Here is a 26,247-nt window from a genome sequence, read left to right on the forward strand (position 1 = left end):
TATGCTCATTAGAAGCACATAGCGAAAGTTCTGGATATGATTTGCCAGATGAACACTTTCTGAGCACTTACTCTGCACCAGGTTTTTAAAATGTATTTATTATTTATGTAACCAGAGCTGTAGCCGCTGGTCTACACCACAGCCACAGCAACACCAGATCCTTAACCCACTGAGCGAGGCCAGGGATCGAACCTGAGTCCTCATGGATGCTAGTCAGATTCGTCACTGCTGACGAATGCACGGGAACTCCCTGCACCAGGTTTCAAAGAAAGGAAAACTAAGGAGTTAATAGTTAAATGGCAGTAGTGTCACCTGGAGGAATACACAGTGTGGTCCATGGAGGGAACAAGACACTCAAATAAAACTTTTACAAGAGCAGAATTGAATTTGAGTATTCAAGGACTTGAAGGAATTAGCAATGTCAAGAAGGCAAATAAAAACCATCTGAAAACCCAGAGCTGTGATGTCAGCACCCAGCATGGTGTGGCAAGGGTCAAAGGCACATGTGGGCAGCATGGTGCAAAGTTGAGGAAGAGGGCAGTGGCCAGCGCCATTCAAAATAGCTTGTGAACTAGACAGGCTAAGGAGTGTGTGTAGGCTTTAAGCAGAGAGGTATTCTGCTCAGATTTTATTTTAGGAAACTCCCTCTGGCAATGATGGCAGGAAGGATGGGCCAGAGTAGGTTACTAATCAAGGCAAGAACACCCGTTAGAAGTAGCGATGATGTGTCAGACTAAGGACAGCACATGGAGAGAGCGAGCAGTTTTGAGAAACAGACTAGAGCTTGGTGATCAGATGCGAAGGGTGAATGTGCCTTTGGCTCCTGAGTTGATTGACAGTGCCGCTGCTATTTACAAACAAAATATAGGGAGAAAAATGTTTGGGGTAGGGGAGATGTTATTGATTCTGTGATGATTTACATCAAATTATCAAGGGATCTGGCAACAGGTCTTCTATCAAGAGCAGGTTTGGGCTAAAGATCCTGACTTGGCTGGAGTCGCTGGTGACCACTGGAACTTAAAGTCACCCAAGTTTTAAAAAAACAGGCACAGGAAAAAGGATGGAATCACACAGAGAAGTGAGTGTAGGTGACACAAAAGATTAGCATGGCGCAAAACAACGAAGAATAGGCAGGGAAGTGGGGAGAAAATTACAAGAGAATCTGGTCATATGAGCCCAGGAAATACAATGTATGAAGCCGGGCCTGGTGATTAGGGTCCAGAAGATAAGGTGAGAAAATGGACCCTGGATCTGAACAGAAAGATCACTGCATTTCTCCAAGCCCTGTGTTGACATAACTTTAAGGTAATTTCCAATAGAAACCATTTAATATGAATAACATGAAGAAAACAGGTTCATCAGGCTGGTCCAGAAAACTAATCAATGACATTAGCACTGATACAGGGTAGACACTGAATGTTTATGGTTAAACTGTAAAATACGGAGAAGCTCAATACCATGTAGAAACATGCTTCCAAGAGAGGGTGGGGTGGGTGAGAAGGTATGTGACAGTGTCAAATATATACCAGATAAGAAACAAATATACTGGAGTTCCCTGGTAGCCAAGCAGGTAAGGATCCAGCACTGTCACTGCTGTGGCACAGGTTCAATACCTGGTCCAGGAACTTCTGCATGCTGTGGGTGCCAGGAAAGAAAGGAAGGAAAGGAAAGGAAGAAAGAAAAGAAAGAGGAGGGAAGGAAGGAAGAAAGAAAATACAACAGCAATAGGCAAATGCTCACTTGAATCATAATTCTAACTTATTTTCATATTAACATAGATGCTTCCATGGTTAACATGATTCAAAAATTTTTTATTAAAAAGTGACCAGAAGCTGGTTGAAATTCTCACCATAAATATAAAATATCTATCACTCTTTTTATTCACAGAGAGCACAGATCCAAGCTTCCTGAAGAGCTGTATTATCTAACACAACAGGGATGACCGAGGACTTAACAGCCACTCTCTAAAGCACAGGCCCAACATAAAGTGATTAAGAAACAGCTCTTCCCCTTGGCGTTTACAACAAAAAGGCGAATCTTTTTTTTTTTTTTTTTTTGGCAGAGCACTCATTTTATCATGAAATGTAGACAATTAGAGACAGATAGATGCATAGGTGTCAAGGAAAAGAGCATATCGAAACTTTCTCACTTTTATTAAAGGTTTTGACAATGCAGGCTTCATAAAACATCACAAAATTCTATTTGCTATACAATAGCCATCTACTTTTAAGTAGGAGACACACGCTAGTACGGGAAGTGTTTGAAAGTGGAAAATAATTCTGAATTCTTAATATACAAAGATTTGGCTAAAATACGAAACATCATTACAATGAAACTAACAATGTAGCTTAAGTAACTTCTAAGATTTCAGAAATGTCTCCTGGGAGAAATGGGATAAACTCGGAACAAAGTTCAGGTGCTATAAACTAGACAAAGTCAGGAAAAAGCACCGGGTTACGAGAAGAGAGCAGCGTGTGATGTGGACATCCTCCATGTCAAACTGACAGCCACGTACGACAATGACTTATATACACAGAAAGGAGAGATAACGCTCTTCAGAAGGAAACAGCAAACCTCATAACTGAATCTGAAACAGCTTTTCAGAGAATGTAATCACAAAATGGGTAGAGATAATTTATACGACAAAGGATTCTTTTATATTACAATACCCTCCTCAAATATAAACAGGCTTATAAAACAAAGATCCTCTTAATCAAACATTGCCTTGCTGCTACACACAACTACTAGCGGCGCTGGGATGCAAAGGTTTAACTCGTGCTAATCTGGACAAGCCAAGGCGGAGGCTCTGACTTGGAGACTTCACAGCCACTCCTGCCAGCGGGCGGCTGCTGCTGCCACTTCCCGATGCTGCTGCAAGAAGACACATCATTGGCTGTTGATGTTGGAAATCTCTTAACAAAGATCAGTTTATAAAACAGAAGAGGCAAAACCAAGTACTACAGATATTATCTTGCCATGCAGTTTCTATCAAGTTATATATATGTTACATCAAAAGAATGGGAAGTACTAAAGAGCAGAAAAAATATAGTATTGCATATTTTTAAACATCCCCGGAGGCCAAGGCAATGACATTAAACTTTCAACCTGAAAGCTGAACAGGAAGGTTGGGAGCAAAGAACACTGGGTTGTAAGGGATTAAAAAAAAAAAAAATCAATGTAACCATGATTTCTTTTTTTCTTCTTAGGGCTACACCTGTGGCACATGGAGGTTCCCAGGCTAGGGGTCAAAGCGGAGCTACAGCTGCCGGCCTATGCCACAGCCACAGCAACACAGGATCCAAGCGGCATCTGCGACCTACACCACAGCTCATGGCAACGTTAGATCCTTAACCCACACTGAGCGAGGCCAGGGATCGAACCCTCAACTTCATGTTTCCTAGTCAGATTTGTTTCCACTGCGTCACAACAGGAATTCCAATGTAAATGTAAGTTCTAAAGTGGTAGACAAACTAAGGAATTTTAAAAAATGCTGCAACTTTTTTTTTGGGGTCTTTTTGCCTTTTCTAGGGCCACACCCACGGCATATGGAGATTCCCAGGCTAGGGGTCGAATCGGAGCTGTAGCCACCGGCCTACGCCAGAGCCACAGCAACGTGGGATCCGAGCCGCGTCTGCAACCTACACCACAGCTCACGGCAACGCCCGCCGGATCGTTAACCCACTGAGCAAGGGCAGGGACCAAACCCCCAACCTCATGGTTCCTAGTTGGATTCGTTAACCACTAACCCATGACGGGAACTCCAAAAATGCTGCAATTTTTACAAGTACTCCTTAAGGAATCTATTTTTTCAAATGTTAAATAACTTTAAATGTGACAAATACTTTTTTATTTATTTATACTAGTTTCATTATATGCTATCACTAATGTAGCAATTATTTTCATCAAGTATTAAATTTCAGAATTTATCCACATATATATGTTCATAGTTGATCATGATTGTAGCCATAATAGTATAACTTTGTGTACTTTTTTCAATCAAAGGGTTTTATAAACTTTCTGCGTTTCTAGTCATCTGATTTAACATTCTTTATTTTTTTTTGTCTTTTTGTCTTTCTAGGGCCGTACCTGCAGCATACGGAGGTTCCCAGGCTAAGTGTCTAATTGGAGCTCTAGCTGCCGGCCTACACCAGAGCCACAGAACACGGATCCGAGCCATGTCTGCGACCTACACCACAGCTCACAGCAACACTGGATCCTTAACCCACTGAGTGAGGCCAGGGATCGAACCCGAGTCCTCATGGATGCTAGTCGGGTTCGCTAACCACTGAGCCATGACAGGAAACCCTCATTCTTTATTTTTTTTAACTCGGTGAATTTTATTATATTTGTAGTTGTACAACCATCATCACAACCCAATTTTACAATTCCATTCCAAACCCCCAGCCTGTCCCTCCCCCAACCTGTCCCTCCCCCAACGACCTGTCTCCTTTGGTACCCATAAGTTTTTCAAAGTCTGTGAGTCAGTTTCTGTTCTGCAAAGTTCACTATATCCTTTTTCGTATTCCACATATAACTGATAGCATACGATGTTTGTGTATCACTGTCTAATCCCCCCCCACCTTTTTTGGCCACCCTGTGGCACATGGAGTTTCCATGCCAGAGATCAGATCTGAACTGCAGTTTTGACCTACACTGCAGCTGCGGCAACACCAGAGCCTTAGCTGACTATGCCAGGCTGGGGGTCAAACCTGCATCACTGCAGAGATGCTGCCAATTGCATTGTGCCACAGTGGGCACCCCTGACTTATCATTCTTAATTGCATGTACATGCCATATATTGATCAAATTCCTACAACAGACTTTTGGTTGATTCTAGTTTCTATTTTTCTATAAATGCCTCTTAAAAAAAAAATCTAACCACTTACTACTTTTACTTTTTTTGAATTCTTTTAAATAATAAATTCCCAACAGTAGTTCCTAAGTCAAAAGACAGATTTATTTTTATGGCTCCTGTTAAGATGTCCTGTAAAGGGATTATAAATTTATAGGAAAAATTATACCGGCTACCTTACAACCCAGAGTGTACTGGTTGATATAGGTTTATAATTTCCTAGTATCTTATTTTAATTCACATTTCCTTAATTAGCAGTGAGATTGCAATTCTTTTCATATTCATTTCTAGTTGCACCTCTTAGGGGCAGCAGTATGTTATGTTCATTTTCCCATTGGAATCTTTTTTTTCTCATTGGAATCTTGCTAGTCTTCTCAGTCGTGTAAGACAGCAGACTAGCAGGCAACCTGAGGGTCAAATCCCACTCTTAGAGATACCGTTTGGTACACATGGTGTTTTAAAAAGTCGACTTTTAAAAACTGGGAGTTTTCACATTAAAAACTAGATTTCTGGCTTCTCTTAAAAAACTCAGGCCCACAACCCTGCATGTGAATGACTGGGGGTGGGGATGGGAGGGTGGGCAGAGTCCTGACTGCTCCCTTCCAGAGGGTGACAGCTCTCAAGGGCAGCAAGGCCCCCTCCACTCACTGATGTCACCTGGGCTGCCCTTCCCCACAGTGAATCCATAAGCACTTCGTGTTTTATGACACTGACTCTTTATCCATCACTCCATTATTTCCTTTTTAGCCTTTTGATTACGCTACCTTGCAATTTCTATAGTCATTATACTAATTCTTTTACATTTCTTTTGCTGAGGAATCACTAATTATTCTCAAAAGAAGTACACTAAGGATTATCCTTTAAATGATACAGCATCATTATCTCAATAACTTATCGTCCTCCTTTCTCCTCCAAAGAACTTGAAGTCCTCCCTAAAGTCTTAGAATTTTTAAACAGAAAAGACTTTAAGATTATATAGTGCCTGAGATTTCAGACGATGAAATGGAGTCTCAGAGAAATTAAGTAATTATCCAGTCGCAGGCCTGAGTCTGTCCAGGAATACCTGGTTCTCATCAGGGGAGTGACTGCTGCGTACCAATCAAGAAGAGTCATGGAAAAGACGAGAAGTAAACCTGTGAGACCGTGACGAGTGAAGAAAGACACCCAAGAGGGAGGAAGAAAGAACGCATAGTGCCAAAGGCACAGAAAGTGCATCGATTCCACAGCAGAGGGTTCATGTGGCTGGACAAGGGGAAATGGTCAAGGACTAGTTAGCAGGGGATGCAAGGAGCAGGCCTGGGGTAGGGTTTTAGGGAAGGCAAGACGGGGGAAGGATTAGCGAGGCCTGGCTGTGGAGCAAAAGAAAACAGAGAGAAGCCAAATGTGTAAGAGCTGAAGGTCAAGTTTGCCACATGCAGGGATTCCCAAGGATTCTGTCAGACTTTGGAAGTCAGTGGGTCTTGGGCAAAGAGATTTCTTGACAAAAATATATAACAGGACTCTTCCTCTTCTTCTTTTTAGGGCCACAACCTATGGCGTATGGAAATTCCTGGGGTTGAATCAGAGCTGCAGCTGAGGCCTACACCACAGCCACGGCAACGTGGGATCCATGGAGCTGCATCTGTGACCTTCACCACAGCTTGCAGCAATTCCGGATCCTTAACTGACACCCTCACAGAGACAATGTTGGGTCCTTAACCTGCTGAGCTACAATGGGAACTCCTATAACTGGAGCCGTAAACACTGGTACTCATTCACTATAATTCTACTTCTAGGAATGTATCGTAGGAAAGTAAGGGATGTGCCCACAGAGGTCTAAAATAAGGACGCTGGAGTTCCCGTCATGGCGAAACAGAGGAAACAAATCCAACTAGGAACCATGAGGTTGCGAGTTCGATCCCTGGCCTCGCCCAGTGGGTTAAGGATCCAGTGTTGCCATGATCTGTGGTGTAGGTTGCAGACGCAGCTCAGATCCAGCGTTGCTGTGGCTCTGGTGTAGGCTGGTAGCTGCGGCTGCGATTAGACCCCTAGCCTGGAAACCTCCACATGCTGTGGGTACAGCACTAAAAAGACAACAAAAATAAATAAATAAAATAAAATAAGGATGTTTGTGCTTACTGTAACCTTATTTATAACAATGAAAAAGTAACCTGGATATTCAAATATAAGGGAATAATAAGTGATGAATGAGTACAGCAACTAAGAACCTTGGTTTGAAGACTACATAATAATATGAGGAAGTGCTCATATGTGACATTACAACTAGGAAAAAAAAAACCTACCAGTTTTTGAAGCCCCTGCCCTTGAGCAATCAATAAATACACCGTACCTGGTGGGACCCACTTAGGTCTCCTGCTTTCAGCCGAAGGACTGCATATTTGTAATGGCTTCTCAGTGGCCTCTGAAGAAACAAAAACCTTTTTTGGCAAGGGCTGAGATTCTGACTTGACGGCAGATGGAGCAGAATCTACTGAAGTCACTTATTTGAAAAATACACATAGAAAAAGTGTTAGAGAGGAAAGATAAAGTTTAGGATGTGTGAAAATTATAAAATGACAATCTTATACAAACAAAAAGTATCATAAATGTGAAAAATCAATTATAATTATCATTAATCATCAAACATTTATTGAGAACCTAAGAACAGCCCTTTTTTATGAGCATTTCTATGCTAGGAAGTATGCTAAGCACATCATAAACATTACCTTTAACCTTAGAGCAACCATGATACAGAAATTACCATCTCTACTGTCAGTTAAGGAAACACAGAGGTTAAATAATCTGCCTGTAGTTAATAGCTAGGAAGTGTCCAAGCCGGGACTGGAAACCAGGTCTGACTCTGAGTCCACACTTGTAACTGTTACACAATAGTGTCTCACTCTAGGTTAGAGTATCCTGCTCCCAAGGAACTCATGGTCCAGTCACTAGACTCTAGTAGTAGAAAGGGCACAGAAGTGAATTGTACAGTGCAACGTGGTAAGAGAGATGAGACTTTAGAGGTGGGCTCAGGAGCTGTATGCGTAGAAGCATCTTGCCGATGGTGGGGTAAAGCACACCACCTGGATGGCTTTATGGCTATCCCCGTGAGAAGAGGAAAGGGCCTGCGCTAAGAGGAGGGAAAACCAGCAGATTGGACATCTTTTAGTAATCAGAGGGGAGGGCAGTGCTGGAGGGGAGGAAATAACCAGGACTTGTAAGTTCCTGCCACTGGAACACTGCTTGATGGCGCCATCTACCCAGAGAATGAACACAGAATGGGAGTAGGTTTGAGTTTTCTGGTTTGTTGTTTGCTTGTTTTTGATGGAGGGAAGTAGGGAGGTAGAAAAAAAAAAATCACTTTTAGTTAATGCTTGCTTCGAGATACCTAAGGAGCATCTTGTTTACCTGAAGGCCCATTATACCTAAGGGGCCCTTATCCATAGGCATGTGAATTTTCACTGCATACCCGTCTTTTTTTTTTTTTTTTGTCTTTTTGTCTTTTCTAGGGCTGCTCCTGCGGCATATGGAGGTTTCCCGGCTAGGGGTCGAATCGGAGCTGTAGCCACCGGTCTACACCAGAGCCACAGCAACTCAGGATCCGAGCCTCGTCTGCAACCTACACCATAGCTCACGGCAACGCCAGATCCTTAACCCACTGAGCAAGGCCAGGGATCGAACACGCAACCTCATGGTTCCTAGTCGGATTCGTTAACCACCGCGCCACGACTGGAACTCCTGTATACCCGTCTTAATGTTAGTAACTACACCCCCTGATCAGCACCATCCGTCCAACAGGCTTTTCTGCAATGATGGGAAGACTCCGTATTTCGTGCTGTCCAATGTGGAGGCCACCTGCCACATATAGTTAGTGAGCACCTGAAACGTGGCTAGTGAAACCAAGGAACTGGCTTTTAAATTTTATTTTTAATTAACTTAAATGTGATAAAGCTACTTGTGGCTGGTGGCCACCATAATGGACACCACAGCTCTTGAAATTTCCTCTATCAAGGAAAAAATTATAACATGTACCAGATTGAAGACACTCAAAGGTTACTCAATATGTTATTACTGGGACTAGAAATATAATCCATATTTCTGAATTCTTAATTTCATTATTTGGCTGTTAAATTTTACTTCTAATATCACATGGTAAACTTTCTTGTGAAGCAACTTGCTCCAGGATAAAGAAATATTTAAGTGGTAAATGGCAACTTGGAAAGCGAAATTTATTTTTAGCTTTTAGAGTGTCTTGGTGAGAAGGCATAAACAAAAATCTAAAGAAAACATAAAATATATTCATGTTAGGTTTTTTCATATCGTCAATGACCTTCTCCTATCAGTCTATATAGGCAGTTCCTTAAAGATATCTATCTCCTAACTCCCCAGAACGTGTGCACGTGTTATCTTACTCAGCAAAGGGACTTAGGTGGGATTACATTAAGGGACTCGAGGAGTTCCCGTCGTGGCTCAGTGGTTGACAAATCTGACTAGGAACCATGAGGTTGTAGGTTCGATCCCTGGCCTTGCTCAGTGGATTGGGGATCCGGTGTTGCAGTGAGCTGTGGTGTAGGTTGCAGACGAGGCTCGGATCCTGAGTTGCTGTGGCTGTGGCGTAGGCTGACGGCTGCAGCTCCAATTCGATCCCTAGCCTGGAAACCTCCATATGCTGTGGGAGCGGCCCAAGAAATGGCAAAAAGACAAAAAGAAAAGGGGGGGGGGACTCGAGATGGGGAAGTAACCTGAATTGTGCGAAGGGCCCAGTGTACTCACACGGGTCCTTGTAAGTGAAAGTGAGAAGCAGAGAACAAGAGTGATGTGATGGCTTTGAAGAGGGAAGTGGGCCACCAGTCAAGGCAAGCAGGCAGCCTCAAGGCTAGAAAGGGGATTCTCCCCTCAAGCCTCCACAAAGGAACACAGTTCTCCCAATGCTTGATTTTAGCCCAGTGAGAAGCATTTTGAACCTGTGACCTGCAGAACTGTGAAATAATAAATTTGTGTTGATTTAAGCCACCGAGTTTGTGATAACTTTTTACAGCAGCAATGGGAACTCATACACAGCTTTATCTCTAAAAACCCGGCATTTAAAATCTAATTTCTGGAAACGATGAATTTGCCAATTAAAAAAATCAATTAAAACCTCACTAATCAGGAGTTCCCTTCGTGGCTCAGTGGTCGATGAACGCTAGGATCCTTGAGGACTCAGGTTCGATCCCTGGCCTCGCTCAGTGGGTTAAGGATCCAGCGTTGCCGTGAGCTGTGGTTTAGGTCACAGACACAGCTTGAATCCTGAGTTGCCGTGGTTGTGGCATAGGCCGGCAGCTGTCCAATTCGACCCTTAACCTGGGAACCTCCATGTGCTGCATGTGCAGCCCTAAAAAAAGCAAAAAACAAAATAAAACCTCACTAATTCAGAATATAGTGGCAGGAGGAGAATGACTCAATCAATACTTAATTCTTATTTCTTAGTAAGTACTCAGCACCAGTACTCAGCCCTGGGCTATTTCAGGTAAGAACAATGCCCACAATTAATAAATGGGGTCTGAATAATGGAAATTTTAGTTTCAAATAGCACATATATTTAACAATGAAGACATAAATGTCTGTCAGTATGTAAAGTAAATCAAGGTAAAGGACGTTATATTTCACAGTAATCTGTTATCTATTACGAACTCAAAAATATCTGAACTTCTTTCACACAAGTATTCCATATTTAAGTCATCACAAGTTCCAAAGTTTTATTGTAAAACTGGTTTCTAAATGAATTCATTTTGAAGAAACCAAAAAGCCCCAAATACGTGATTGAAAGATTCTCAACTCAAAGACTGAGAGACCCGTGACAGGGAAGGCGGAGGCTTGTACCCAACGGCTCTGTCTGCCTGACCCCACCTGCTCTCTTCCACGGATTTTCATGGGAACGAACACCGGCAAGATGTTAAGAGAACACAGACCACGGAGAGAAACCCACTAAGTAAACCCAACACACTTGCTCTATTCAGGGCTGCGCTTACCCACAGCAGCACGTCTAGATTTAGGTTTCTTCTCTTTCTTTTCAACTGGAGATTTCACCTTCACTTTTTGCTTTTTGATTTCTTTAACTTTGCTTTTTCTCACAGTGAGGGCTTCATCATCCTCACTCTCACAAAAATCAGAATCATCCTCAGAATCGTCACCTGAAACAGAAGATTACAAACCTCATCTTGGTTCTGAAACGTGAAGCTTCTAGTGCCTCCACTTTGGCTTCTGCCCCAGACTCCGGTGCCCTCTGTGCTGTGCCATCTCCAGGGGCGAAACCACGCACAGTGGCCTAGTTTTGGGTCTCAGCCTCTCCACTTACATGTCGTGTGGTCTCAGAAAGGTCGCTGTCTTCACAGGGCTTCAGTTTCTCATGTATAAAATGGGGAGAACCCTAAGACCTACATCACAGGGTTGGTGTGCAGACTGAGCGAGTTAATACAGGCAAAGGATAACATGTGCATGCAGCGAGCAGAAGAGAATTGCTTGCTCTCACTGTTGTCATTAACCTCCCATTAGTAATCATAAGGATTCCGAATTTACCAGTTTAACTCAGTAACTTCTGAGAAAAATAGCTGGATAATATTAGCTGCTCTTACAAAACGTTAACTTTGATGGTAATTTCACCGTATACCTTCCCTTAATCGCACAAACTTCAGCACTGCAGAACAAAGATCCACTGGGAACTGAGAAGAGACAAGCGGCACCCCGGCAGTCTTAACTGACGATGATTTCATCTGGGACACACCCCAGCTCTCCCACACACTCTTTTCTGGGCTGCAGGAGGTGATATTAGCCGGTGATAAAATGTATTACATAGCTACAGCTGCTTTAGAAGAGAACGTGCAGAACAACCAATAGTCAAGCAATAATTCTTCTATTTTTTGGTGAGTAGGGGGATAAGAAGGCCGTGTCTTATAAAGAATAAACTCTGACAATTAAGTGTAAATAAGGATTAGCCCTATATTCATAACAATTTTTTTTCCACTTTTTATATTACGAGCTCCCTGGAGGCCTAGTGGTTACAGATGCAGTGTTGTCACTGCTGTGGCGCACGTTTGAGCCCAGGCCTGGGAAATTGCACTTGTTGTAAGTATGGCCAAAAAATAAACAAAAAACCAAACGCAGTTCATGCTTACTGTAGGAAATGTAGACTATGCTACAAAATATTAAGAAGGAGGCCCACTCTCTAACCTCCTCACTTTGAGATAACCACTGTCATGCTCACCACCCACAGACAGTACCTACCCAGCTATCTATGGAATAACATAGTCTATATAAAAAACAAAAAAAATGAAAAATTTTAAACACTCACAACAGGTGACAATAAAACTAACACCCAGATTCAACAATCAGCAATATTTTGCTGCATCTCATTAGTCTTCTCTTTTCCCCTTTCTTCTCATGTCTATAAAAATAAACCCAAGGCACTGTGTCATTACACTCCTACATACTTCACAAAGCATCTCTGAAAAACACGGACCTTCAAAAAACACAACAATGTTATCATCCTATCTAGCAATATTAACAAATGTTTCTGGGTATCATCTTTTACCCGGTCCATATTAGTCACTTTTAGTACAGAGCAATATCCACCCCTCTTGTCCCCCAGCTCTGAGTAGATGGGAGAGAGTCATTCTTGGCTTAGGGTGGATGAAAATGAGCTGTCTCACTCCTTGAAGTATATGGAGTATAAAAAGAATGTTTGTCCTTGACTGAAGGTAAAGCAGGCTTGGCTGGAGCATCTGAAGGAGGTTTACAAATCCACAAGACAGCGTAGACTTTTGCATTCTTGGGGTGAAGGACAGAGGAGGAGTCAGAAATTTGGAGAGGCAAGGAAAAAATCCTGTGCCTAAAGCTTAGTTTGTGAATCCACAGCCCAGGCTGGACAGCAGTTCTCACCTCCTCACTGATGAGCAGCTCCCGGAAGAGCTGAGATACTGCTCCTCAGGGCTGGAGCACACGACATTTGCAGGAAGCACAACTGTACAAGCAGTTTGGCAGAAACCATAATAATGAAGCCGGGAAAAACCAAACCAACTCTCAAAGAGCTGGAGAAACAACAGTCATTTTAGTCCACAAGTGATACACAAGCAGCTAAGGGCTATGTCTCAGAATCTATGAATTTTTAAGTATCTACTACTACATAAACCATAAATTGACACCTTAGGTATTTGTTTATTGTCTGTGTCCCCTTGCCAGAGTTTGAGCTCCATAAGGGCAGGAACTTTGTCCAATGCTATAATAATATCATTAAGTGTCTAAAATACAGTGCCCATAACAGGTACCCAACTATTTCTTGAATGGAGATGAACAAACAGGTTATTGTTGGTCAACTGCATGTTAAAAAGATAGCATCTGATGGCATAAATTTATGGATTTATTCATTTTAATTTTAGTTTGTATACCATGATGCTGTCAAGATCACTATGCTTCCCATTTGCCCTAATCTCTGAATGAGTCTGAAAACTATCACAATAAAATACAGGTTTCACATCATTCCGACCTCAAAATGATTTGTGAATTTCCATTACTTATGGAAAAAAATTCTACACCTCTTAGGATGGGTCAGGGACTCTGCACAAACCTGCGCCAGGGGGCCTCTTCAGCCTCTACCACATTCTCCCTTCCCTGCAAGCCTCACTGGATACCTTGTATGTGTGCATGTGTTTCTACATCTTTTTTTTTTTTTCCTTCCAGTTTTATTGAGATTTAACTGAAGTGCAGAACTATGTAAGTTTAAGGTGTTCAGTATAACGATGTGACTTACATGCATCACGAAATGATGACTACAATGGGTTTAGCGAACATTGACCATTTCATACAGGTACAAAATTAAAGAAATAGAAAATAAAATGTTCCTTGTGATGAGAACTCTAGGATTTGCTCTCTTACTTACTTTCATGTATAACATAGCACAGTGTTCATTTACTCGTCATGTATGTTACACCCCAGTACTTGTTTATCTCATAACTGTAAGCCTGGTCCTCCTGACTGCCTTCATCCAGTTCCTCCTCCAACATCTGCCTCTGGTAACCACAAGTCTGATCTCTTTTTCTGTGAGTTTGTTTGTGAAGTAGAATTGACCTGAAACACCATGTTAGTTCCTGGTCCACAACATAGTGATTCGCTAATTCTTTATGTTTCAAAATGATCACCACAGTAAGTCAGTTACAAGATGTCACTTTACAAGGGTGTTATGCAATTACTGACTGTATTCCCCACACTGCACATTTCATGTCATGAACTCATTTATTTTGCAGCTAGAGGTTTGTCCATCTCAACTCCCTCAACTATTTCTTTCCTCTCTGGCGACCATGTTTGTTCTCTGTATTTATAACTGTATCTGTTCTGTTTGATTTGCTTTATTTTTAGATTTCACACCTAAGTGAAATCACACAGTATCTGTCTTTCTCTGTCTGACTTACTTCACTTAATGAAATGCCCTGCAGGTCCATGCACATTGTTGCAAGTGGCAAGAATTCATTCTTCTCTTTGGCTGAGTAGTATTCCACTGGGGGTGTGTGTGTGTGTGTGCGCATATTAAATACATACATATGCACCACATCTTCTTTATCCATCCATCTACTGCCAGGCCCTCAGGTCGCTTCCATACCTTGGTTATTGTGAACAATGCTGCAATGAACATAGGGCGTGCACATATCTTTTCCAATCAGTTTCTATTTTCTTTGGATTAAATACCCAGGAGTGGAACTGCCAGATCATCAGGTAGTTCTATTTTTAATTTTTTGAGGAATCCCCAGCATCACCGAGTTCTTGTACGTGCGCTTGTCCATTCTGTTGTTTATACCCTTCTATCTGTCAGAAGTGCTATTTCACCCCAATGCTACTCATTTTTCAAGGCATGCTTAAAGGTCACCTCCAGGTACAGCTCCCCCCAAATGCCACAGCTGAATTTAACAGTCCTGAGCGTGCACACAGTCTGTGCACACCAAACGTTTAGCAGTGTTTTGCATACATCAACGGTCTTTTTACTGACTCTCCATGGGGTTAATGCAGAGTTAGGACAAAACTCACCTGTAGCAAAGTCTGGTTCGGAGTCACTGTCGCCGTCACCGTTGCCATCACTGCCGTCCAGGAGGATCTTCCTCTGCTGGACCGTGGCTTGGGATGCTGCCTTTCTCCTCCCTCGAGCACCTCGAGAATCACCTTCCTCAGTGATCTTATCCAGATCTGCAGGACACACAAGTCAACAAAACTTTTTGTGCCAGGTACCATGAAAGAACTGCGGAGTGGACTTCTATTGCACCTGCTGCTTGTATCTGCCCCACTTCGTCCTTCCTGTGCTTCTAGTAATAGATCACACAGCCCAATCCAAGCCAATAATTCATTAGTCTCCTGGCACCAGTGTGAGTTAAGCCTAAGTCCAAGACCCAAAATGACAGAGTCTTTCCCAAGAATTTTCAAACTGGAGCTGGGAAGATGCAGGCCCTTTCTTCAGTGTTCAAGTGCTGTCAAGTAGAATCCAAGGGCAGTCACGACCCTTCACCAGGGAAGAAGCTGGGTCTGCAGTGAAAGAGGGGAAAACTGAAACAGAAAGAGACGAAGGAGAAGAGGTGACAAGAACCTTCACAATGTAAAGACCTTGGTTCTAGTTACAGTTTCAAGAATGTAAGTAAAAGCTAGAAAAAGATGGAAAAAATAAATATTATTAATACAAAAAACTCACCTAAATAATCACTGGCTACACTGCAGTTGGAGATATGAGGAGACTTAACCGTTGTTTCTGCGTTTCCACTGCCATGTTCATCAGTGCCTAAATGCAAGGAAGAAAAAAGGACATGCAGACGCACCTTAGTTAGGCAATGTCTAGAAACAGGAAGGTAAGTGCTCAAACCTAATAGCATTTAGCTACAGACAGATGGTCCAGTACCAAACCAGCACCAAGCTCTTACTTGGAAAGGCTAACAAACATATAGTTAGGAGTTTGGGCTCTGAAGTCACACAGACTTAATTAGTTCAAATTCAGGCTCAACCACTTTACCTCTACGACCAGGAGAAAGATGCCTATGTTCCTTAAGATTCAATCTTCTCATCTATAATGTGGAGATGAAAACTGTGTGGGGATTAAATGTTGATCGAATGTGGAAACTGCTTATCGTAGTGCCTGGCATACAGGTAACAGTTCATAAATATTAACTGTCATTTCTAGGCAGGCAGATCCATGCTTTCACTAACATAAAGACTCCTGAATCATTATTATAACTTTAAAGTGATCGGGAGTGTTTTAAGAGGACTTTAAGTCATGATGATTGGGACTACAAATCCTAGGACTACAGGGCACATTACTCTAGAAGGGGTAGTTCCAGGGAAACCCTACTATACACGCCACAAAGTTTTATAGGAAGAGACTTTCATTTTCTTAATTTTACTTATTTGGCATGTGGCAGCATGTGGAAGTTCCCAGTTCAGGGATCAAACCTGTGCCACAGCAGTGATCTAAGTCACTGCAGTGACCAATACTGGATTTCTATCCCATTGAGCCATAGGAAACTCCCTCATTTTCTCTATTTTATTTATTTTTATTTTTGTCTTTTCTAGGGCCACACTCGTGGCATATGGAGGTTCCCAGGCTAGGGGTCTAATTGGCGCTATAGCCACCGGCCTACACCACAGCCACAGCAATGCTGGATCCTAAACCCACTGAGCGAGGCCAGGGATTGAACCCACAACCTCATAGTTTCTAATCAGATTCGTTAACCACTGAGCCACGTCGGGAACTCCTTTTCATTTTAGTTATAGGACAATTATCTTTTTAAGTTTCTTTGATTCTTGATTACTAAAAGGGCCACTAATCAACACTATCTCATTTATTTATAACCAAGAGGCCAGAGTGACTTAAACATTTATACCCCTAAATAAGCTAATGGGCTGAATATCCTGCAACATAAAAGAAGTTAGGCCAAAGCAATTTAATCCAAAAGGCATTTTTAGCAATTTCACTGTCTTTCCCAGGAATGATTTCTGTCTCTCCAGAATGTCAATATTGCCATCTGCTGCCTAGTTGCCAGAAACATTGAAGGAGAAAAATCCATAGAGAAAGCCAGAAGTCATAAAACTATCAAGTCTATTGAGCTTGCTCAACCAAATTAGTACCCTTAACCCTTGTAAATAATAGGTATTACCATCATTAGAGCATGTTTAACTAATTTCAATTCGGAGAGAAAGGAGGTGATTGTTAGGAGGTATAGATCAATTTATGCAATCAAGAAGTTTTCACTGTATACAAAGATGTACTTTGGACACGCAGGGTCACCATCCGTGTCCTCAAGTGGACTCGGAGTGTCAGACAGAGACGTATTTACCTGTGGATGAGATTCATGCAGCTGAGTAAACAAGCAGTACCCTCTGCAGATTGCTCCTTTTATAGTCCCAAGTATTAACAGTATATTCTTCCCTCTGTATATTCTTTGGATGTAATTTCATCCAAAAAATTATTTCAAAAGCAGTAAGAAGGTTTTAAAGATAAATATACAGAAAATAAAGTTACTTTTATCTTGACAGTCCTCCGCATCAGTGGTGACAGTTGGAAGTTCCTTCACTGATAAAGCCAGTGCGACTTCTAAGTCTCTCTGGTATAGCTTGTCATCTAAAGCCATCCTAAAAAAGACGCACAAATAATACTGAGTTTTTAAACTCTCAATCTCAACTAAACTGCAAAACTTGAGATTTTCCTCAATGACCATCTCAGTTTCCAACATCAGAAAGATGTTCTTAAATAATAATCACGATCATAGGTGCCCTTTAATGTGAAGCCTCCTGAAATAAAACAGTATCATGTTGGACCCAGCAGAACAGATTCAAAGCAGGAGAGCATGTGCTGACTGTCCTTTTTGTTGTGATGTCTCTGATCCCCACCAGTTCCATCCAGGTGGGAAGCACTTGTCCAATGGAGAATAGACTTGGTTCAAACATCACTCACTTGGAAATCTTCCTTGACCCCGCCCACCCTCTTTAGACAGCTATTACCGCTCTTATGTTAAATTGAAATTACTTTTTTTTTTTTTTTAACATCTGTTCTGTTCCATCTGGATTTTGACAAATATTTCAGCAAGTAATCTGTGGGAGGCATTGCACTAGACAGGATATTAAAAGTGCCCTCAAAGAGCCTGCAGTTAAGGAGGAGGTAAAGGAAATAAGTGATGCTAATAATTATCCCACATAAACAGACCATCATGTCTCCTATCCGAAGTGGTCAAAAGTGCTCTGGTGTGTAAGAGGGAAAGAAAGCAAACACAGGTGAGAAAAAGATGACATAAAGGAGGAAACACTGAAATGAACCTTGAAGCATTTACTATTTTTTAAAATAACAGTTTTGTTGAGGTATGTCACATAGCATAAAACCCACTCTTTTAAAGCATAAAATTCAGCAGTTTATGTATGTTCAGAGTTGTGAAACCATCACCACTCTAATTTCAGAACATTTTTATCACCCAAGAAAGAAACCTCACACCCATTAGCAGTCCCCATTTCCCTCCCCAGCATCTGTCAGCCACTAGTCTATCTTCTGCTCCCATGGACTTGTCTATTCCAGACACTTCACACTAACGAATTCATGTAACACGTGGCCTTTTGTGCCTGCATCTTTGGCTCACCACTATGTTTTCAAGGTTTACCCATTTGTTTCTCTTGAGGAAGGATATTCCACCGTATGGAGAGACCACATTTTACTTATCCATTCATCAGCTGATAGACATTTGGGCTATTTCCATTTTTTGGATATTATGACTAATGCTCCTATGAATACTCAGGTACAGGTTTTTGGGTGGGCATAGATTTTTATCTCTCTTGGGTATATACACAGGCTGGGTCCTATAATAACTCTGTTTAACATTTCGAGGAACTGCCTGCCACTTTGTTATCCAGTGTGGCCACACCATTTTTACATTCCCAGCAGCAATGTGTGAGGCTTTCAGTTTCTCCACATCCTCCTCAACACTTGCAACTGCCTGTCTTTTTGCATACAGCCATCCCTGTGGGGATGACATACCCTTTGTGGGTTTGCCTACGGCTAAGGATGTTGAGTATCTTTGCATGTGCTTACTGGCCATTGTATGTCTCCTCCAGAGAAATGTCTACTCAAGTCTTTTGCCCACTTTTAAATTGGGTCATTAGCCTTTTTACTCTTGGGTTGTAAGAGTTCTCTATACATCTGGATGCAAGTCCCTTATTGGTTATATGATTTGCAAATATTTTCTCCCATCCATTGGGTACTTTTTGTTTTTGTTTTGTTTTTAACTATATTTTAAATGTAGTACAAGATGCTCAAAAACAAATAAAAAAGTGAAGAGAATGCCATGGCATGAGTTTCTCTGTCACCTTCCCTCACATGGGTAGCAGTAAAGGATCACATGTCCTATATCTGTCAGTATCCCTCCTCTGCCCAGCTCCTTCCTCCCACACTGCAGATCTGAGGCCTCTCGGCGCTTCCTTCCCTTATTTACCCCTCTCTTTGGTTCTAATTAATGGAACTCCAGCATTAGTCCAGAACTACAGGTCCTTTTCACTGCTAGACAAAGCTCAATAAGATAAAGAGAAAACATACATGTATTTTTAATTTTAGCCATACCTATGGCTTGCGGAAGTTCCTGGGCCTGGGATCAAACCCTCACCACAGCAGTGACCATGCCAGATACTTAATCCGCTGAGCCACATGGGAACCCCAGAGAGAAAAATTTTTTTATCTATAGAAAAATATAGTTTAAATTCTCTTCCTTCTAGTTTCACCGGGATAGAATTGACATACAGCACTACGGTTTAAGGTGTACGATACAGTTGATTTGACTTACATACACCAGGAAATGATCACCACAAGTTTAGTGAATAGCCATCACCTCATATAGATATATGGTTTTAAATTTTATAAACTGTCCTTACAAATGTAATTTTTAACAAAATAGTCTTCTAAGACCTGAGGACTTCAGAGGCAGGTGCCAGGTCTTGTAAGAGCAAGTTATACCTTCTAAACTTGGTGATTATGATTGTCTTAATACTTAAATGGGTATTTCCTATACATTTGTGAACTTGAAGTTTAGAAAGTCAGAAGGGTGACACTTTTTTTTCTTTTTAGGGCCACACTTGTGACATGTGGAAGTTCCCGGTCTAGGGGTTGAATTGGAGCTGCAGCTGCAGGCCTATACCACAGTGGTGCCAGATCCAAGCCACGTCTGTGACCTACACTACAGCTCACAGCAATGCCAGATGCTTAACCCACTGAATGAGGCCAGGGATCAAACCTGCATCCTCATGGATACCAGTTGGGTTCTTAGCCCACTAAGCCACAACAGGAACTCCAAGAAAGTCAGAAGGGGATTAATGGCATATTCTGGTTCTCCTTCCAACATGCACTAAACAAAATAAGACCTAGGATGCTGCTCAAATTTCTAATTTAGACCAAGAGTTTGAGGTATATCTCTCTTTCAAGCTAACAAAACTAATGTTGTATGTTTACTGTATGTCTTACCTCTCACCTTTTTTTAGGGGTTTTCTCTTGTAGTGGGATGTCTTTTTCCTGGAGGTTCTTCAGTTTTGGTTCTGGTTTTTCTAGTTTTAACTCCTTTTGTGTTGTTCTGGATTTCTTACTTAACGGTGCGGTTGCAGGAACAAAATCATCTATGTGTGAATTAAAAATAAAAGAACATATGAAATTGTTTTTCCTAAGGAAGAAGCAAATAAAATTACTTTCTTGGTAGCTGGGATTCATTACCGTGTGTGTTTGAATTTTAAAGATAAACAAATTGTTTACTTTAAACAATTTAAAAAGTAACTGGTAGTATTTTATTTGTCTTTATTCTCACTCAGGCTTATCAACTTTGTTTTAGTGCTCTTTATTTTTTAAAATATCCATCTATTAAAAACTAATTCCTTTCATTGTACAACTACAAATGTAATAAATTCATTGAGTAATAAAAAAAATAAAATAAAAAATAAAAACTAATTCCTTGAAAAACTACAAAGGCAACTGAGCTGGTATATATAACTGGTAAAGAAAAAAATGATTAAAATATTTTAAAACCATTAGAAAAATTAATAAAATTCCTTTTATAATTTTATCATATTGACAAACTAGAAGAAAATGACTTTTAGGAAAATTTCATAACTCAAGTCAAATATCTTCTTTCTAAGGTCCATTATTTATTCCTAATACATTAACCAAGCTAGGAAAAATAACAAGTATCAGAACTTGGAGGAAGAGAAAGTAGCTCCTTTTTAGGACTTTCACAATGGCAATATTTTTTTCCTTCCATTACCTTAAGGCCCCTTCTCTGACCTTACCACAGTAACTTTAATTTCTGGCAAGGGGATGCTCTTCTCAGGTCCATTCTGTTCTCACAGGTTATTCTGTCCTACCAATCCTTAGGACTGATGTAGTTCTTCTGTTGACAACATAAAACTGTTGCTCTAGCTTTCAAACTCATACCTGACACATGTATGTGTACCTCCCAGGTAGCCGTAGTCGGAATCACAAACTTTGGCATTTATTAACATGTGTTGTCTCTTTTATGCTTCCCCACATAGGACTATAGTGGCTTGTGACTTGCCCCTACTTCCATGCCACAGTCTCCAGAACACAAGCAGCAATTTATAAATATTTAATGACAGACTGACAACAATACTGAAAGGCTAGAAGTTACATTCTATGGTCTTTTCTCCTAAGTCTTACACACACTTAAGGCGAAAAACAGATTCCTTCAAACCAAGGAATTTCTAAATATCTGACTCACAGAAAACTCCCATGGTCTTAAGAAAGAAACCCAAAACTTACTTCGAAATATAATGTAATCTAACATGATGTTTCTCAAAACTTTTTGAACAAGGTTCTCTTAATAGCAGAGACAAGTAAATATATCACATAACAGGGTAAAGCTTAAGCCTAAGCTTTCTTCAAGGTCTTGGTTTATTGCAAATTAATGGGAATTTCACATTATATTCTATCACACATTTGTGTCTCAAAAACTGTGTGTTCTTCTCAGGGGAAGGGATAAGAGGACATGAACCCCACTGAAAAACATGGACCTAGCGTAGTTCAGATCTACAAAGCCACTCCAGCTGGCCTGCTTGTTTATGACGTAGGCCAATATTCTTGTCAGTGTAATTATCAGCATAATTATCCTAAATGCTTAGAAAATTATTTTTTCCAGACCCATCTCCCATATAATTGGGTAATATGTTCACTATTTTAGCTACACACACACACCCTATAATTTGTGAGAAATAAATTTCTAAATCTTTAAAGCAGAAATAAGAAGCTCTACTTACCATCACTGTCAGAGTTCTCAAACTGGGAGTAATTGACTGGCTTCTTATGCCTGTGACCAAGACAGAAATTTTCGTTTACACAAATGTCAATTTCTCACCTCAACTCCTTAAGGCTGTTAACAGTCTTGAGTAAATAAAAACGTGTTTGGATTCCCTTAAGAATATATAAATTAAAAAACATGATTTGTATTTTACAGCAAGTATTTTCCCTTGATAAGGGAAAAATGTAATTCAGATAACACACAAAGTAAAAATAATCAATACAATTAACAGTTAAATTTTACAGACTGTTTAACTGCTCTTGGGCATGTCAGCGTTCCTGGTGTGTGTATTCTTTCTTTTTATACGTGCATTCTGTCTTCTTCATGACATTTTAAGCTTCTTGACACTAAAAACCGCTTTCTTTGATCTCCCACAATATGAAATAATGTTCATTACACAAGAGACATTTAAAACACGTGACTGACTTTGTACTAGCTACCTGAAATGAATCTACATGCTGCGTTACAGGGCACTGGAAGAAAGAGATAGTCAAAGTGAGTAAAATAAAGTCATTACCTCTAGTCACTGAACTGAACTCTACTCTAGTTTTCACTTTTATCTTCTGCCAAACACCTAAGTGCATATAACCCAGCTTGTCAGTCAGTTGGGACTTTCAAGTGAAAATGATGTTCTACGGAAAAAGTGGCTCAGGGCTCAAACTTTATGCATCCTCATTTCCTCACGCAGGGTATTAAAACCAAGCCTGCTCTGGTTACTCTCCCACTCTTTGGAGCAGGAATTTGAGAGCTGAATAAAATATGGAAACCTCCTTAGAGATACTGGGATTGAATAATAGTAAGATAAAATCAAACCTACTTTAAAAAAAGAGCATGCGGTTGGGCTACAATGAGTATAATAATTCTGTTTCACCAAGGACTGTCTTAAGTGAAAGTGGCATTTTCTTGTTTTTACTCTGAGCACAGAGCAGTATTAAAAAAAAAAACACCAAAAGATGACTACTTGTATAGTTTGGTGCCAATGCCTTGATTCGTGTTAAGGCCCCAGCATTTCTACCTCCAGTGCAGTGCAAATGGCATAATGGTTAAGAAAAGCATACAATGTCTTAATATTGTCATGAAAATAGTTTTGATTCCATGGACCTCCTGAGAGGGTCTCAGAGACCCCTAGGGGTCTGCAGATCATTCTTTGAAAACCACTGTTCCAGGCAAAGGGAGGATGTCTTTACTACTTGGACATTTGGAACCCATTTTAAACTCGTGTTCAAAATGGAAATCTTGATCTGCCATATGCTCTGAACTTTTTCCTGGTCCTCCCCACCTCAGTTAATAACAAAGATCATCCACTCAGTAGCTCAGCCTAAAGATATTGGGGACTCATCCCTGATTCTCCTTTTTCCTTACCTCCATATCTACTTCATTCCAAGTTGTCAGCAATATCTCCAAAATGTATCCCAAATTCGCCTGTCCCATTCCACATCCACTGATAACACCGTACTCCAGCCACTACCTAACAATAAACCACCTCCTAACTGGTTTCCCTGTGCCCCTTCTGGTCATCCCCTCCTCCACTCTCTACCAGCAGCCAGCGCACTATGTAAAACCCAAATTAGATTTCTCTCCCTTCCACTGACCTCCCACTGTGCTTAGAATAAAATCCAACCTCCTTTCTAAAGCCTTCAGGGCCCTACCTGCTCTGGACTCTGTCTGTTTCTCTGATCTAACCCCCTATAACTGTCCCTGTTGCTGGCTAATGCTATAGCCTTAGTGATCTTCTTTCAGTCCCTCAAACATGGTCAAACTCAGGGCCTTGGCTCTTATTCCCTCTGCCTGGATTGCCCTGGACTTTGACTGCAGAGTTCCTTCTTATCACCCATGTCTCAGCTGCTGCATTGTCTCCTGGGAAGGGCCTGTCCTAACTTCCCCACCTCTGCCTGCTTTTGGATGTGTCCACAGCATGAGGAAATTCCCTGGCCAGGGATCAAATCCAAGCCACAGCAGTGACAACACAAAATCCTTAACTGCTAGGCCATCAGGGAACTAGGGAACTCCCTAACTACCCTATTTAAAGTAGGGGTCATGGAGTTCCCGTCGTGGCTCAGTGGTTAATGAATCCGACTAGGAACCATGAGGTTGCGGGTTCGATCCCTGCCCTGATCCCTGCCCTTGCTCAGTGGGTTAACGATCCGGCGTTGCCGTGAGCTGTGGTGTAGGTCGCAGACGTGGCTTGGATCCCGCGTTGCTGTGGCTCTGGCATAGGCCGGTGGCTGCAACTCCAATTCGACCCTTAGCCTGGGAATCTCCATATGCCGCGGGAGCAGCCCAAGAAATGGCAAAAAGACACACACACACACACACACACACACACACACACACACAAAAAGTCTACAAATAATAAATGCTGAAGAGGGTCTGGAGAAAAGGGAACCTTCCTACACTCTTGATGGGAATGCAAATTGTAAGTTGGTGCAGCCATTATGGAAAATAGCATGGAGGTTCCTCACAAAACTAAATACAGAACTACTGTATGACCCTACAACCCTAGTCCTGGGCCTATCTGTGGAAAAAAACTAATTCTAAAAGATACATGCATCCCAATATTCATAACAGCACTATTTACAATAGCCAAGACATGGAAGCAACCTAAATGTCCATCAACAAATGATTGAAGATGTGGTATATACACACAATGGAATAGTACTCAGCCATAAAAAATATGAAATGTTATTTTCAGCAACATGGATGGACCTGGAGATTGTCATATTGAGTGAAGCAGATCAGAAAGAGAAAGACATATTTGTCCTATCACTTATGTGAAATCTAAAATATGACACAAATGAATGTATTTACAAGACAGAAGCAGACTCAGACATAGAAAACAAGTTTATTGTTACCAAAGGGGAAAGGAGGTGGGGAAGAGATAAATAAGGAGTTAGGGATTAACAGATGCAAACTATTATATATAGAATGGATAAACAACAAGGTTCTACTGCACCGGGAACTATATTCAACATCGCATAATAAACTATAGTAAAGAACACAAAAACAAATATATGAGATACATATCATATACATATATATAACTGAATCACTTTGCTGTACATCAGAAACAAAACATAAATTGGCCACATTTCAACAGAATTTTAAATAATTGAAGTAGGGCTTTCTTCCTTCTCACTCTGTCTCACGTTGTGATGTTTATTTTCAGTCCCCTAAACTCATCCCTTGACTAGAATGCAACCTCCAGCACCTAGCACAGTACAGAAGTAAATACATCCAAAACTACTAAATGAACAGCCGACCCTAAGTCGCCATGATACTTGACTGTGGTTAAGAAGAGGAACAGTTTCAAAGAGTACATTTAATGGAAAACGCAGAGGAGCTGGCGCCAGCTGACTTAGGTTTGCGTGTTATCCTGTCACTTACTAGCTCTGTGACTCAGGTAACCTGGCTTTTATGCCTAGCGTAAAAGTGATAAAATGGGGAGACCTAAACTTTCTATATCAAAGAAGTATAGTGATGAATAAATGAAGTAACACATAAGCAGGAGCTCGGTGAAACGCAGAGCAATGTAAGCAGGTCTTATTTGAATGAGGTGGATAAAAGAAAGGGCAGTAACTGCCGAGGGAGGCAAGAGACGGAAACAGCTAGGATGCTAGGGCCCTTCAGAGGAGTGGGAGGCTCTCACTGGGGGCTGGCGCGTCTCCCAGTGACTGTCCACCCCGCCCCGCCATCGCTATCCTGGTCCTCTGGCCTATTCCTCCATCCTGTGCAGCAGACGCGGCCTGCAGCGACCTCCCGCCCTTCCACCCCATCCCCGCCGGATACCACGAACTACTCACCTCGCAGGCCGCACCATGGTCTCCTCCAAGACAGGAAATATGCACCTCTTAGACTCCTGCTGGCATCTGCCGCTGCAGTTCCAATTCCCGCCCAAAACCAAATCCACAGCGCTCCGCCCGGCCGTCAGCCCTCCAATCCTCACCGGCCATCCCGGCCGCCGCGCATGCGCTCTGAAAAGCGCGCGTTAGTTCACGCCCTCCCGAGGCACCGCCTTTCCGCATCCGGTTCACCAGAGTCGAGTTCTTGTTTCGCCACTGCACTTTCGTCACAACAGTGGCTTCA

General features: G+C 41.5%; 1 protein-coding gene across 2 annotated transcripts; it reads right to left on the minus strand.

The window, feature by feature from the left end:
- Positions 1-1,790: 1,790 nt before the first annotated feature.
- RAD51AP1 (RAD51 associated protein 1) lies at positions 1,791-26,130 on the minus strand. 2 transcript variants are annotated; one of them, XM_047787787.1, is made up of 9 exons: positions 25,965-26,130; positions 22,124-22,173; positions 20,335-20,476; positions 17,355-17,464; positions 15,534-15,620; positions 14,882-15,037; positions 10,840-11,001; positions 7,182-7,331; positions 1,791-2,871 (listed from the first exon to the last, which is right to left on the minus strand). In XM_047787787.1, the coding sequence occupies exons 1-9, from the start codon at positions 25,979-25,981 to the stop codon at positions 2,732-2,734; spliced, it is 1,014 nt and encodes a 337-aa protein (XP_047643743.1). In that variant the 5' UTR covers positions 25,982-26,130; the 3' UTR covers positions 1,791-2,731. The 2 variants fall into 2 exon arrangements, with proteins under 2 accessions (XP_047643743.1, XP_047643744.1); XM_047787788.1 differs by having other exon boundaries at positions 1,791-2,868; positions 25,965-26,122.
- Positions 26,131-26,247: the final 117 nt, after the last annotated feature.

The sequence above is a fragment of the Phacochoerus africanus genome, chromosome 7, assembly GCF_016906955.1.
Source record: "Phacochoerus africanus isolate WHEZ1 chromosome 7, ROS_Pafr_v1, whole genome shotgun sequence".
NCBI classification, from domain to species: domain Eukaryota; kingdom Metazoa; phylum Chordata; class Mammalia; order Artiodactyla; family Suidae; genus Phacochoerus; species Phacochoerus africanus.